This window comes from Chanos chanos, chromosome 4, assembly GCF_902362185.1.
Source record: "Chanos chanos chromosome 4, fChaCha1.1, whole genome shotgun sequence".
NCBI lineage: Eukaryota > Metazoa > Chordata > Actinopteri > Gonorynchiformes > Chanidae > Chanos > Chanos chanos.
Genome location: NC_044498.1, coordinates 33,118,252 through 33,134,728, shown reverse-complemented (window position 1 = coordinate 33,134,728; position 16,477 = coordinate 33,118,252). Strand labels below are relative to the sequence as shown.

General features: G+C 38.2%; 1 protein-coding gene across 1 annotated transcript; it reads right to left on the bottom strand.

Annotated features, from left to right (window-relative positions):
* Positions 1-3,381: 3,381 nt before the first annotated feature.
* On the bottom strand, positions 3,382-10,843 carry fam83b (family with sequence similarity 83 member B). The gene is made up of 4 exons (XM_030772893.1): positions 10,376-10,843; positions 7,794-7,958; positions 5,688-5,812; positions 3,382-5,476 (listed from the first exon to the last, which is right to left on the bottom strand). The coding sequence occupies exons 1-4, from the start codon at positions 10,841-10,843 to the stop codon at positions 3,382-3,384; spliced, it is 2,853 nt and encodes a 950-aa protein (XP_030628753.1).
* Positions 10,844-16,477: the final 5,634 nt, after the last annotated feature.

Below are 16,477 nucleotides of genomic sequence, written 5' to 3'. Positions count from 1 at the left end.
AAGCATCAGGCTATTTCCATATCTGCCGCATCAAATAGAGGTGCCAAGAGCAGTAGAAGGTTAGATGACTGTGTAGCCTACAACATGTAGAATAAAAAATATAAATAAGCCAATTCTACTTTCTCCTTGTTTACTAATAATGAGTTGAACGTGCCATAACATTCTAAATTAAACGGATTGTGTCGGACTGATCTACTTTATAATAAGTAAATAAATAAATAAATAAATATTGATGCGGCCATGCGGTGCAGCTGGCGGAGAGTCATCAACAGATAACACTAAAAATTATGTTCGAACAACAGGCTAATAACTAAAGACATTTGCTTTCACGACTACATGGATAAATGTTGAAATACTACTCATCAAGTTTCTAAAAACAGAAATTCACAGACTCCTTCTTCACCAGCTTAACTGAAAGATCTATACCAGAAATGGCATTATGCGCTGCCCCGAGCGCAATTTGGGGTGGGGGGTGGGGGCATGCATCTGCTCCATCAAACAACCAATCATCGCAAAGCAGTGATGGACGTGCGGTCGCATTGCTTCATCCGTGTTATTTAGCATCGATTACTTTCACATAAATTTAGGTCAAATAATATGAATATGGAAATATGAACCTTGGCGTTATATGTAATAACATTTATATATGACGAGTTTTAAGTTTTAAAGAGTGGTAAATTTGAAGTTCGACATATACTCTGTAAATGTATGTTCGCATTGACATACAGCTCATGTTTGTGTGTTATTACCTGTATTTCATTTACTTTGAACTGCTTTCTCTTTGATTTCTTCATTGTCACTAAAGAGGCATCATGCATCCCTCCCTAAATTCAGAATAAATACATCTGACAAATGCAACATGCCTTTATCACATCAGGTAAGTCTCAGTAAATTCTTGAGATGTATATGAAAGAAGAAGTTGGTCTTATAACTTCTGAGATATAAGAAGTTGGTCATATATTGATGTAAGGATATATTAGTATACTGCTAGATGGATCAGACAAATGTATATGATCTTCTTAATGTCAAGGAGCACTACACAGTCCTCTCATTTTATTGACTCAGGAACGCCAGGAGTAACGGTTATGTGCTACACCCTGGACTCTGAACCCATTTCCAAGCTGGAAATTACAATCCTGTGCTCTCTGTCCCCTCACAACACTAGTATGACAGATTGAATTGCTTCTTAGCCATCTTTTCAACCGACACATTTTGGAATAGCTTGGCTGGGGTTACTGTGTTAGTGAATAGCAGTATGGCCAACTCTCAGAGCTGTCTGTGAGAAGTGCAGAAAAGCTATATAAATATGTCTATAAGCTATGTTGGTAATGATTATATTCCAAAAGTTTTAAATTTATGGGAAGTCTGGTGAGCCCACGCACTCCTGGACTTTTGAATATTTCAGGTTATGTTACAGTAATGTAGAATAAGAAGTTTAGTGTACCATACATAATCTTTTTTCCACTACTTTGAAATGGCTTGAAAGTCTCTCTCTTCCTCTAACTTGGGACAATATTTCAGCCCATCCATGTAGAGCAACCACTGAGTATTTATGTACCACAAATAGTGCTATTAAGCAACATAATACATTTTGATGTGACCCCTCTTCAATTCTTCCAGCATTTCAACAGTCATATGGAGACGAAGAGAGAGAAACCTTTTCAGTTTAACTAAATAAAAAAACAAAAACAAAAAAAAAAGAATGTGACCTGTTGTGATCTCTTGGACTGTTGGGACATAGCCTGCAAATATAGCACAGCTGGGATAAGATGTTCATCTGTAGTCAGGTAGTGTTCAGCTATTACTGGATTTACCCCCTGTGAGTCCCTGTTCACACAGTTATACCAAAATGGTCAACAGTGTGAAACAGAAAGTCAGTACAGCATTTACACTTGGCTCCAAAAACAAACAAACAAACAAACAAAAGTTCTATAATGTATTGAAATTTCAGAGGTTTGTGTTGACTCAGAGAGAGAGAGAGAGAGAGGAAACAAGAACACAAAACATATTCCATGTTTTGCTGAATTGTGGAAGATGTGTTGACAGACTGTTCTCATTATTTCACATAGTCTACACTCATTAATGAAACATAAGCAAACTTGAAGCTTTTTTCTCTGTGAGATATAGATGTTTCTATAAAAAAACAAAAAATGTCTTTAGAGAAGCAATTTGTTTTTAACAACTACTCTTCTCATTCACTTTACATTATAGAGGCACTTGACATAAATGAACACAGGAAGCATGATATTTATTGATGCATTTGTATTCCTTGAAATGAGTCTTTTCAGTAATGACAGTGACAGCATTACAGAATCCAAGAAATAACTCTCAAATAAACCAGTACAGTGCATGAAGTACCAACCACAATGCCTTAATACTCAAACATTCCACAGTGTACTAACCCTTTTAAATTAAAGCAAGTAAAGGTAAAGTCTGGTAGTTCATATTACAGTGTAAAACTCAAGTAGTGTTTTAGGTAAGTACATTATAACACAGATGTCCTGTTTAATTGATTTGAGCTTATTTCACTCTTTTAGTCCATACTAACATTGATATGCGAAGCACAAGGTCAGTGCAAACTTTCCTTTTATTGCTCAAATGCACTTTTCAGTTGATTTGAACTGTCATAGATGTATATTTCAACTGGGAATCTGAGATTGTGAAATAACATCGATGCAATGACTCAAGCCATTTTAAAAGGGTTCAAATGTTTAAAAAAAGAGGGACTTTCACCATTATTTTCTTGGAACTGCTTCTCATTATCTCAGCCTTTTTTGTCATTTTTTTTAAAGCAGGTCTCAGAATACGTTGCCATGGGGTTTTAAATAGGACATCACTCTTCCCGAATATTTTACAAACATGATAATAGTGGTTATTAATATCACTTGCTCACCCCCAAAAAAAGGTTGTGTCCCTCACGGGTCTGTATAATAACTCAGCATTGGAAACAACACAATAGAAAAATAATAAAAAATAAAAGTGAAATACATAAAATAAAGCAAAGCCATGAACCTTGACTTTCCAGAGTAAAGTGCAGTTCATTTTACATTCTGTTAACACTTACAATGTTAGAAGTGTCAGTGAGAGGATTGCTATTTTTGTCTACTCTCAGTATTGCATTTATGAATTTTTTGAAAAATGTATCTATGCCGTGCTTAATTAACACTCTATGAGTTAGTATAACACTGCTGAATTTGCTGCATGTGTGTGGGTTTTGTTTTTTGGGGTTTTTTTGTGGATTAAAGGCAGACCCTAATTGCATTGCATTATAATATGATTAACTGCCTTTTACAGTACATTTGAAGTGTGCAGTACTCTTTATTGTCAGCTGACGACATGCAGTCAATATCCAGAGTCAGTAGATGAGCCTGCTGCTCTTCACTACTTATTTTTGTGTATTAAATTTCCAACACGTTGTATGAACCGTCCAAATTTATTGTCATGAGCACCTTGGGACTGTTGGCCAATGTGACCGTGAGTTTCACTCCTAGAAGCAGCTTTTGAAAAGTTTTTGTGTCTCTCTATCGACTGGCTGTTTGTGGGCACTGCACTAGATTGACCTGAAGACAGATGCTTATTTTCAAATTGGCAGAGTGGCTCAAACCTGCTGTAAGGTCGGTTCAGTCCGCTTCGGTCTCTTTGCCAGGAACTCTGCACAGGTTTGTGACTCTCTTTCTGAGCACCAGTAGAGGGTTGTCTTTGACTTTTTGTGGTGTCTCCACTGCCACGATGTAATTCATCAGTGCTGAAACGTGGGGCAGATGCCTCACCAGGTAGATCAGCAGAGAGATCTTGGCTTCTGCCATTATCTCTTCTCTGTTTGCTACTGTCAATCGATTTCACAGAACCACTGGTGCTTCCACGTTGTTTCTTCTCGACTTTACCTTTTTGTTCCTCATCATCAGTGAGAATGTTATCATAATTATTGCCCACTGTGAGTTTCAATCTGTTTTTCATTTTGGGTGAAGCCTCTCTCTTGTCTGGAATGTTCAAAAGGGATTTTATTTTCTTGGAGCTGCTTTTGAAGAACCGTGGTGATGACATCCCATTGGATTTTGCCGATTCTTCTTTGTGGTCAGGAACATTTGTTGCAGACACAGTTCTGGATGGTGGTTCTTGCCACATTGTTCCTGTAGTTCCTTTCGTGTCTGTTTTATTGAAGTCATAATGGGAGATGGATCTCTGATCCTTCTTGAGATTTGAAACATACCCACCACTCCTTGAGACCTCTTTTATTGCACTTTTGTTCATCTCTTGCCTTACCGATGATCCATACATTTGAGAAGATTGCTTGTTTTCATCATAATATATGTTTGACTTTGGATCTGCTACACTATGCCTTTTGTACTTCTCTTGCATGGACTCATGGTCCTTGACCAGTAGACGTCCTTTAGCTCTGCCAAGGCTGGCATAAAAGGCATCTCTCCCAGAGCTGTGATCCATGTTCTGCCCTGAATAATCTAAAATCTGCAGACTCCTTCGCTTCAGCACAAACTCATCATGTTGGATGTGATTATTCACATACTGAGGTTGATTCCACTGTGCCGAATGGTAAAACTGTGCATTGGATTGCATCCCTGTTGGTTCTTCCCGCAACGTGGAGGATGAGGAGTTAGTTGTATAACTATTTGATTCTGGATGTTCAGGAATGGTGGATTTGAAAACCAGAGACGACCTGAGACGAGAGTGCATGTGAGGACCAGGCTTGTTCTCCAGAATTTCATATTGATCCAGATGATCTACAGAATCAGCAGCAACAGGATCGTTGTTGTTTAGATAAGACTCTATCCTCCATGTGCGAAGGAAAGATTTAGAAGTATTTGCAAAACTTGGCAGGTTTTGCTGCATAGCAAGAGCTTGTTTATCACAGCCATGATAAGACCCACGCATGTTGGAGCCTCTAAATAGTGGACCCATCCTTCCAGTTTCATACTGGTTCTCCACTGTGCCGTGAAAATGGTTGCTCCCCAGGGCTCCATAATGGCTGGCATCTCCAGCCACATTCCAGTGGCTGGAGGCAAACTTGGAGGGCTGGTAAACGTATGAGGGCTCTGGTCTCTCCCCTGCATAACTGTGACGTTTATAGAAATCTGTGGCCTCCGAGACATGCATTTGATGAATCCTGTTATGGTTAATCACAGGTATTTGATTCATTTGTCCATACTCGTGGAATCTGTCATCAGGTTCCCCCCTGGGGATCTTGAAGCCAGATTGTCTCTCACACGTTTGTTGGTACACTAAGTTGAGAGTGTGCCTCAAATGATCTCTCCTCTCAAAGGGTTTGCCACAGAGAGGGGCATACCTATCGATTTTACCATTCAACCACTTGTCTGCCACAGTCTCAAGAGGTGAAAGCTCAGCTGGAACAGTAGAGCGGGCGTAAATTGTGCGGAACTCCTCATCATAGGATTCCACCAGCTTACCAGTGATGACTTGAACCATACTGAGGTGGATTTTTTCATACGACCACATGAAGCTGAAAGAGAGAGAGAAACATGATTCAAAACCATAGTCAATGCCTGACAAATGTGTAAACATATAGGAGATAACATTTTGGATGAGGACTCTGCAACGGTCTGTGAACTGCTGGAATACTATGTCAGTTTATAGAATAGGCTAAAACATATCAAATGGATCACAAATGCAAATAATTTTCTTATGACAGTATTTATGATCTTTCAGCTTACCTGTATGACCCAAAAAACACTGTACAGCAATCAACCAAAAGAAATTTCTGCTCCATTGCTCCATGAAACTTTGCACCTGATCGAGAGAGATAGTCTTGGCCCTTCACTGTGCGCACCCTCATGTTCTGTTAAAATAATGTAAATGACATTTAAACAAAGAGAGGACAATCAGCTATCCTTTAGCAACATCTGTGCAAACAGCATGAGATGTTTAAACAAGTGGAGGGTTTTACTGGGGCTTTGCATATACATCAAGATAGAAGCAGAAATTCTGCTCATGCCGGTGACGAAAGTCATATTCATAACAGTTTTTTGTTGCGGAGGTTAACAGTACTAAAATACACACTATAAATGCATTATCCAAGAAAACTTTAGATACTCTTAAGAACTAGTTGCTGAAATGATAGTTAGGTTCCAATGGTGAAAGATAATAGAGAAAGAATTTTAAAAGAGACTGCTATCCTTTTATCTTGTTTAACCTCATATTTAAGCAAAATCAATTGTGCATCATATGTCTAATCTTAAGAAGGGCAGATTCATGGTTTAATTTAAACGATAAAACATAGATAGATTAAGTTTCAATTTTAAAGAAAGGCATTTATGAGTTCTTCTGGAAAGCCCTGTGGTAGGTGTGATGGGAAAAGACATAATTGCTTTTGAGTCCTCCAGCAATTATTATTACTTCCTGGGAAAAATGTGGGAGGAACAACAATTTCCAATAGCTAGACTGTCATTTGTTAATGCTTGTTGTTATTGTTCTCAGAGCTGTCCATCCAACAAGATAGAACATGTATTTCCAGGTAAGCCAGGTAACAGAAAAATAGGAGGAATAAAACCAATTGCCCATTTAATAAAAAAGAGGAAAAAGAAAAAAGCAAAATAAAACACACCATCAATCTATTGTATTTTTCAGCATGCACATGTTCTCATGTAAGTTTTGTTTTTATAAATTAAAATTTTTAATTCAGTTGACCCTCCCTCTCTCTCTCTCTCTCTCTCTCTCTCTCTCTCTCTCTCTCTCTCTCTCTCTCTCTCTCTCTCCCCAGTATACAGAATGTCACTTAAAAGGAATGGATGGTCACTCTTGTACTTTTGCCCTCACGAGCAGAGAAATAATGGACAAAGCAGACTGAAAATTGCTTAGAAATAGATACTAATTCTCATCCAAATGATAGGGTACAGAACAAAGAGCACTTAGATTCTTTTTTATTATTTATTTATTTCCATTTTCTTCCTGTCTAGAGAGTGCCCAGTTACCCATGAAGTCTTGTATGTCTTCTGGACCCAGCCAGCTCAGTCAATGAGTGTAGAGTAAACATTTGCTTTTTCTAATAGATGTGGAGCTAGTCACAGCAACTTTTCACTCTACAAATTGCTTAGCAGCAGTGACAGAAGCTCAGAGGAGGGTGCTGTTCACTGAGGACTACAGCTGCTTTGGCCTCTGGCTGTCAGTTTACTGTGACAAGCAGTGAGTGGAGGAGGGTAACCTTACCCCTCCCCCACACAGGGAAACACAGACGGTTGTGTTTCTCTGAGCACCATGGACCTCCCACTGTAGTATGTAAGCATAGCACAACTGTATTTAGGCCTAGAGCACTTGTAGTCGTCATATGTTTGTTTTTTACATTTATCCTTATTCAGCCCATTTAAGTGGGCGGCACGGTGGCGCAGTGGGTAGCGCTGTTGCCTCACAGCAAGAAGGTTTCGGGTTCGGTTCCTGGCCGGGTGCTCAGGGTCCTTTCTGTGTGGAGTTTGCATGTTCTCCCCGTGTCTGCGTGGGTTTCCTCCAGGAGCTCCGGTTTCCTCCCACAGTCCAAAGACATGCAGGTTAGGTGAATTGGAGACACTAAATTGCCCTTAGGTATGAATGTGTGTGTGAGTGTGTTTGTCTGTGTGTCTGCCCTGCGATGGGCTGGCGACCTGTCCAGGGTGTTTCCCCGCCTTTCGCCCTATGTGCGCTGGGATAGGCTCCAGCACCCCCCGCGACCCTAATCAGGATAAGCGGCTTAGATAATGAGTGAGTGAGTGAGCCCATTTAAGTTGAAATTTAGAACTTCCATGGAGGACCACCAGTTTGTGTATTTGCCATAAAGCACCTCTCCTTACCCTCAGTTTTTGTATTTGGACATCTTGATTTTCAGCCATTGCAAGAAAGCTTTTGAAGTGACTGCGATCCAGAAGGATGTAAACAGGAACACCTCGGATGGATGCATCGACAACCTCTTTGAAAACGTCCAGATCGGTGAACACATCCATCGCAATTGCGATCACCTAAAACAAACAGAAAGTACAGAAAATGCAGCATTATCAGCCATAGGTAACCAAGTATGTATAAGGCATATGTTTTTTAAAACATATTTAAAATGTTCTCCCATTAACGTCCATATGGGTACATTGGCACTTAACACGAACCAGATCTGCCATGTAAATTTACAGAGAAAGTACACTGAAAGAGCAGTACTGAACTTGAGACAAATGAGATATGAGGTAAGAGGGCCCGCATTCAAAAACTGAAACAGAATGAACTCCTCAGGTGAAATTCTGACACCAACTAGCTTCAATGAGTACCAATTAGACCTAAAACAGTACATGTGTCGACATTCTTGAATTCATGGGTTCATGTTGATACATGCAGTGTGGGAGTCAGCACTTTTAAACAGGGTTTGAATCATAGACCTCTTTTCTTGTCTTCTCTGCAGTAGGGTGAGGCCTATATACAAGCTGCCAAATACTTTTCCTTTTATTACCGTAACATATCGATAACACTTTGTCTCTCAGATGCTAACTTGTTTTGATTGAGCAAGCCTCAATATTTCTCAAATATGACAAATGTTAAATACTTTCCAACATAAGATTGCTTTATTTCCATCATCCTTTTAGAAGCTTATTGCAACCACACTTACAACTTTTTACTTGACATAAATTTTAACTCTAAATTATACTTTCGTGTAAAACAAATCTCTAACTCAACTGGTTATTTGACTAGAGAGAATACAAAAGACTGATGTCACATCTGTCATCCTGTTCATAAAGAAACCTTTTGTGTAGAGAAACCCATGTCATGCAACCTGCACTTTGTTTCTAATAACACAGTGTATAATTTGCTACTGCTGAGCAATGCTGTTTCATAGCAAAAGAGAACTTCTCAAATGAATCATTTCATTTTAGGGGGTATGAATAGACATGACGCTTTTTCATGGGTATTATGTAATGTAAACAACATGATCATTACTGTAAAATCTATATTCTATGTAAAAAATCACAGCACTGTACCAAAGCAGTACTTTAGCAGTTACTCTGTATTCATGTGAGCAGTGTACTGCCATGCTCTCTTTTAGTCTGCTTGTATTACTAATGTAGTGTTGTTGTCATCTGTCATACAAAATCCTATCAGCACAATATCTCTATCCTGTCTATTTAATACATTTTTTTTAAGATAAATTGACTTTTTAGTCAATACATGAGACACAAATCAGATGTTGTAAAAACAGTACTGCCTTGTTGAAGGGGAGTGTTCTCACATCAAGGTAATAAGGATTATCAGCAGGTTGCCACAACAGAAGCAGGGCCCTCCCAAACTTTGCACATAGTGTTGCCGAACAGGAATTTTTACAGACACACCTAAACATCATCTCAGGCACTCCTGTCTGATGCACAGGAAAAGGTGTGTAAAAATGAAATGTTCTTTTCCTCCTGTCAAAATTATTATTTTGGGGACCAGAACTGATTTATACTGGCACCCAAATGAGTTTCAAGAACAATGCCACAATGAGAGAAATGACCACACCTGAGCATGTCAGCCACATGGTATAAAATCCTGTTGTTAACTTTTCTTGAAAATATTATGCAAACTAATTATGTTGACTGAATCTAGTTCATGGTACTATTTCTAGGATGAATTTTCACAAACATAATACTTTGATAAATCAGCAACTTCTTCGTAATGAAAACAGGTTAATGAGGTCACATTATATTTTGAAGTAAAATGCAAATGTAGATTGTATAGCATATATCTTAAGCTCCATGTTGTTATTAGTTGTTTTCATACCAATCAACAATAAATTACATCAAGGACCTACAGCCTAGCACATCAGAATTATTCTGTTCATATATTCAATGGATTTGTATAAATACAAAGTTGGTGATGTAAGACAGTCTGGTGTTTGAAATCTTTCATGTGCTGATGGGCTCAGATATTATGCAGTCTAATATACAAACTCACTGCGTAAGTGTAAAGATTTAACTGTGGGATCGGTGCTAATGAAAATACTGAATATTTATGTGCTGATTCAGCATCTACAGCTCTTGTTTTAGCATTGTGTCTTTGGTATTTCATCCGATTATTTTGAATTTTGTTTGCCTAATCTCTAATGTGACATTATTAAAGATGTATCTGGTTTGTTCAATTATAGTCTTTGTTTTAATGGTGCTAAAAACAAAGTTTGCCCATATTTTTAAGGCAAAACTACGAGCAATCAGAACAATAGTGTCGTGTGTCATTTGTTTTATGCCTATTGTCATATGGTTGCTATGACTGTTAACAAAGCTTTACCATGTCAACATCAGAACAGAGCATCTAAAACATAGCACAGTATTAAATGTAGTGTATTGTTTATCATCTGTTTGTTTGTTGTTTGTTTTGTTTTCTATGTCTACGGTAGCACACCTCTTTAATATAGCAACGTTACCTGTCTTGCCTCCTGTATGTGTTTTCGGATCACCTCTTTGATTGTAGGGCTGTTTTGTCTTGGGGGATGGAAGAGCAGATCTACATTTGTTGGTGCTCTGTTGAGAATGATTTCTGGCCATCCTAAATCCAAGTCTGGTGTTTCAATGTCTGAGTGCATTGGCCAGTAAGTCCCAGTGGATGACTTGTCATCTGTAGAACCATTAACCTCCTCTGAGTGGCTGCTGACTTGCGGCTTTTCCACATTCGTTGTGATGAAGAGGATTTCCTCCTCTGAAAGAAAGTTCCCAACTTTCTCGTCTTTAATGAATTTCTGATATCCATCTTTGCCCTCACTGATCAGAGCGTCAATAGCCAAGCGATAGGACTCCCGATAATGTGGCTGAACATAGTCCTCAGGTTTAAACTCCTCTCTCAAAGAGGATAACATAGACAGATCGGCGTCCATCATTGTAGAGGTTTGCATCATCTCTCTTCAGAATGTGTCAGGTCAGAATGTCAGTGTCAGGTCCCGTATCACCTGAGAACCATAATAATGATGTTACATGTTCCCAGTGGATAACACAGAGTCTTCTCGTTATGAAGTTTATACTTAGAGATGACCAAAGTAAGCCAAGATGATTATCTCTTCAACATTTTAATGATAATCATTCATGTCTCTTATTTGTCTTCTGACATCATGAGGTAAAAGTGCTAAACTTAAAATGTGGGTTTTTGTTTGCATCTCATGTTTTTATTATCATTGAGAAGATAAGTGTAAAAATTAGTGTTAAAATTCCCCACCCAAATAGAGATAGATAATTCAAAAGATGACAGAATTGTATAAATGTTCCTCAGTCAAATTGGAGTTCTGTACTGCTTTAGAAAGAACAGTGTATTTTACATTCTTTAAATGATCTATTATACTTTATAATAGTTATTAATAATGATCATAAATATAAATAAAAATAACAGTAGTTACTCTAAGCAAGCTGATGTATCTCACATCTGTCATTAGTTATTAAACATGTTTATGCAGTAATATGGTTTACTGTGAATGTTAAGAGATGTGACTCATAAAAGCATGGAAGAAACTAGACATTATTTCAGGTCTTTGTACAACAGGGTCATGCCAGAACCTGCTGATCAAGATGCATACTAATCAACCCCTCAAAGAATAAATTCTAATTAGTTGGAGCAACAGATTACCCATCTTATGGAGTGGTGTGATGAAAAAGAAAGGCTGAAGTAAACAAGAGGCATCGTTCATTCTGTATGTAAATGTTGGCTTGGGTTTTCATGAGGTCTTCAGAGGCAGCAGACAATAATCATCATTGTCCACTTACAATAATTGTTTCTGTCAACACATGATGTTTGCTGTGAATATCTTTTATTGCACTGCATGCATGTTAGGCACTGGTCTTTAAGAGCCTGTTCTTGGTCAGCGTGTGGTCAGATGTTTGAGGGCCAGATACACATTAGACACTACAGCATTTTGCAGGCTCCGCTTGTACTGACTTGCTACTCTTAAGATTAAAGCACTAAGTCATGACATATGCTTGCATCTCAATTTAGATGACAATCTAGATTTAGTGAGGATATATCATAGGAAAGAAATTTTTCGTCAGGCAGCAGTCTATGAACAGCCAGTTCATTATAAAATATAAAATATATTTCAGATATATGAGTTCCCAAATGTAGGTAAGTAATAACTTTTTTCAGGTCTGATGTGGTATTTCCAATATGTAGACAGTTTAGACAAATGGCAGCTACTCAGTGACTTTGCCAAACACACCTGTACAAGAAAACTGTGTTACATTATCCTACAAAAAGAGAATTTATGAGTAATGAATGCATAAGTTATGTCACTTGTGGGTTCCTAAGTGAGAGCTTCTTACCTCGGTGCCAATATTATACTTGAGGAGAAAGTACCTCTAGCACATAAAGCACATCAGTGTCTAAACTCTCTGAAGGACTCTCAGCCTTTTTAAAGTGATATTACACTTTGAAAACCAATTCACATCTAAAATGATTTACAACTGATTTTAAATTAATGTTATAACTTAAGTTAGTGTACTTCAATACCTCACTCACCTTAAGTGTTCATCTGTGCCTTTTTCTGTCTGTCTCTGAATCTTTGGCATGTTGACCACTATTGTTATAGGATTATGGCTTTATAACATTGCTATCAAGGGAAGAGCCGATATGTATTTTTCACTTTCAGAAAAAGGATCCACCACTACATGTACAGTTAAAAATTATCTGTAACATTTATTCCCTTGATCATTGATCACAGATACTTCACTCACGTACAACAGCATATGTCCCATTACTCTCACAGAAATTCTCACATTACACATACTCAGAATCAAGTCTGAACACGAACTCCTGCTTTTGAATATCACGAACACAAACTGAAACTCTTACACTTACTTCAGCTGTTTTCTCCTGCATTCGTTTTGCATTCTGATCCAGTCTTCTTTCAGCTCGATGAAAAGTATGCGAAGTAGCAAAAGTGCTGCTTTGCTGACAAGAAATGGAAAAAGAAGCGAAGATGTCTGAACATGAGAAGCACTGGGAACTAGTCAGAGGGTGGGGATTCATGTTTTCACATGCAAATAACAGGGCCTGAAAACCTCACACTGGCCAGGGGCAGAGAACCTGTTTGACACACTTAGCCACACCTTTCTCTTCACAGAAGGACTGACAGTTCAAAGTTCGTTCAGTGCCAGACAGACAGTATGACACTCTGTATCTGGTCTTTCTTTCTTTTTTTTTTTGGGACTTTGACGTTTGCACAAAATGTGCTGTGCTCAATCAATACTTTAGCTGTAACTTTAAGAAAGGTATGTACTTTGTTGTGTTTAAAAAAAAAAAAAGAACATAAAAGCAGTTGGCGTATGGAAACATGTTGTTCCACTGCATCCTTCGGTTAGCATCTCACTGCAGGGTTCTCTATATTTAGACAATTTTATCTCACCTGTCACTGCAGAGTGCCCAGACACAACAATCTGTCGCACAAGTCAAGCTGACCTCTGTAACAAGCCTTCAAAAGAACAGCTTGGCTGTCAACACATTGTTTTGATGGGTGTATCATGCTCCTATAGTCCTTGAAAAGAAAAGAAAAAACATTCACAGATTCTGTTTTGTCTAAGGTATCATTATGAAAATCCAGTGATTATTGAATATTAGAAATGTATGCAGTTCTTTGATCTGTGGTGTTTGTCATAATGTAAACCTCATTTTCATTATTGTTCTGCAATATGTTTTATCAGTTTTCAGTTGTCTTCTTCCATGGCTTCGGAGAAGTGACCTGTAATCTAGCACAGACTACTTTCTGCATGAATGGTCAATTGGAAACAACATTAAGGCAACTTTGCACGGAGCTAGCACAATGTGCCAACTGAATTCTAATTAACAGTGCTCCAGTTCCAAACAGTTACTCTTGGGTTTCCACTGTAATCAGAGATCCTATCAATAAAGTAACTTCAGCTCTACTTACAATCATGTGTACAGGTTTTGGATATAGTCAAGTTAATGTGTGCCCTTAAATATTTTATGACAAATGTCATTCTGTTTTTTCTGTGATATTTTCCCTGTGCATCTCTCAGACCATCATCTCAACAACATAAAATAATTCATTATGTTACAGTGGCTGATACTGCTAATCTTTTCATGGAGTATGGATGTCAATTTTGCTGATGAAGTGTCATCCTACAGGTTTTTTGGGGGAAAATGTGAGCTTTGTGGCATGAACAAGAAAGGTTTTTGAAGACATGAGTATATCTTAATGACAGCAGAAGATCGTAGTACCAACTACACCATCTAGACCTTGTCGCACCAGAATGGAATAGTTAACAGCATGGCTCAAAACTAAGAACGTAACTTTTCATATGTATATAAAAAATTGTCACTTAAATACAGTAAAGGAAGATTTCAAAATTTCAGAACATTTCACAAGACTGTAACATAGTCGAAAGAATAGAAATCACCTTTGTTGCGAATTGGAAACTAAAGAGTGTGACAAGTGGCCCTGACTCTCTTTGACTTGCCAGTCATTTCTCTTGTGTTTACAACCGTTCTATGCAATAATTTCTCAAATGTCTACCACCATTATGTGACAGAATCATGATCATCAAAACTGTCAGCTGCCCCTAGGACAGGGAGGGGAAGGTTCAGCCACCAACAAATGTCTTAGTCATTGTGTTTTAATTGTATTTAGTCAGATGACTAAGAATATTCAGTTGATACTCTTACCTTTGATTAAAAATCAAAAGCTTTTAGACATGACCATCAATGTATCTTTCCCTAGAACTTCGTGGTATAGTTTGGTGTGGTATGCATGTATGATTTTCAGCATAACTGATCCACCTTTTCAGTTATTATGAGATTTCCTGCAGATGATATTTTCAAAAGATTGTCACTGTAGCAGTCATTTCAAATGGTTGTTATAAAATGTAATTAAAGTCACCATTACATAATTCTAAGACCACAAAAATGTAATTTATGCCTTGTGAAAATTATATTTTCTTATTTGTAGGATTGTATTGGTTCAGTTAACCATACCATTTCCGAAGTCTCTGTGTTTAAAGAGCACTCCGTTAAGGCACCTTGGAGGTTCAGCAGAATACACACAGAGATCCAGGATTGTATTTTGGTAGAGGCGCTTCGGTCTTGGCTGGGCCTCACGGACGCAATTGGCAGTGTCCATGGGTGGGAAGCCAGCAGGGGATAGACTCCCACTAGTTGGTAAAGGGTGCCAGATTAGTGTTGGACGCGTTTTAGGAGCACAAAGGGAAGGGGATCAAAGGGGAGGGAAATAAGGAGATCTCCATGACAGATTAACATTCCCCAAGTCCTTCTCAAAACATGTTTCACATCACTGTCACGCAGTACCAGACAATTCATAACTTCATTATTTGATACGACTCATTAATTGCTCAATCTGTGCAAAATGCCACATTTCAGTTAAGTTAAGTCTCTGTGACTGCACACACACACTGTGAACAGCAAGCAGTGAATTTGTCTCTACATTTAACCCATCAGTAGTGACGCAGGGGCAGTGGGCAGCATCCCTCTGCGCCCAGGGAGCATTAGGGTTAAGTGCCTTGCTCAAGGGCACACAGCCATGGATGTTGGGCCTGGGAATTGAACCAGCAACCCTCTGGTCACAAGTCCGGTTCTCTAACCTTCAGACCACAGCTGCTCCATATGCCCCATATTTCATATGTGAACCTTAAAGTGTGAGTTCTCACAAAAGATAGTCTCACAAAAGACAGTCAGCTTGAACGTTATGAGGTTAAGGAGACGTAGGTCCTTAATGTAAGGAGTTGAGAAACTGAGAGGTGCACAATAAACATTATATGTTAATAATGAACAATAGACCACGGCTATTAGGCAGCAAAGGTGTAGACTCACCAATTTCTGCCTTTCACCAATTTCACTTTCGTTTCCTTCACTACCTCATAGAAAATATAGGGAATGTTACTTTTACTGCAAAAGCTGATGAGCATTAAAAAAATCTAAGCAATAATACAACAAAATTAAACAATGTTTAAGAATCTTAATAGGTAAAAAAAAAAGTTTAATACAAGTTTCTGTTTAACACATCCTCTAGATTTCTACCATACCTCTCTTTCAGCATACCTCTTCTCAGATGACTTCTACGCTTCTTTGCTTCTGGGCTTTTGCAGACTCCTGAAATAAGAAACATATTGTCCAAGAAGAAACTTACTCGCTGCTATTGTTCTGTCACAAGCATGGATTACAGAGAAAGGGGCAGCTTTTCAAGCATTTACAGATTTGATGTTGACATTAACAGCAGGTTTCAGTCCCTTAAGCAAACTGCATGGAGGATGAATCAGGTAGAGAAAACTTCAGTGTGTTTTTGTTCAGTTTCAGCAACTGTATTCATTGTTTACACGTTAAGCTTGCGTGCAAAGTCAGTTTGTGCTCGCAGGTATATTCTAATTCAATAAATGATGCAACATCATGGAATGTCTGTCTTTTACTGTATTTTCTTGTAAATGACACAATGCTAAAAGCATTGATATCACTAGTGACTTCACCCTCAAAGAGAAGCAGGTTTTGTTAGACATAGCTACGTCTTTCTAAAAAAAAAAAA

Bases quoted from the DNA above. Each gene is read 5' to 3' on its own strand.
- fam83b (XM_030772893.1), bottom strand. From the start codon at position 10,843: ATGATGCAAACCTCTACAATGATGGACGCCGATCTGTCTATGTTATCC. The intron at 7,959-10,375 runs GTAACGTTGCTA...TGTTTGTTTTAG, and splicing joins ACATACAGGAGGCAAGACAG to GTGATCGCAATTGCGATGGA. The intron at 5,813-7,793 runs GTAAGGAGAGGT...TTATTTTAACAG, and splicing joins TCCAAATACAAAAACTGAGG to AACATGAGGGTGCGCACAGT.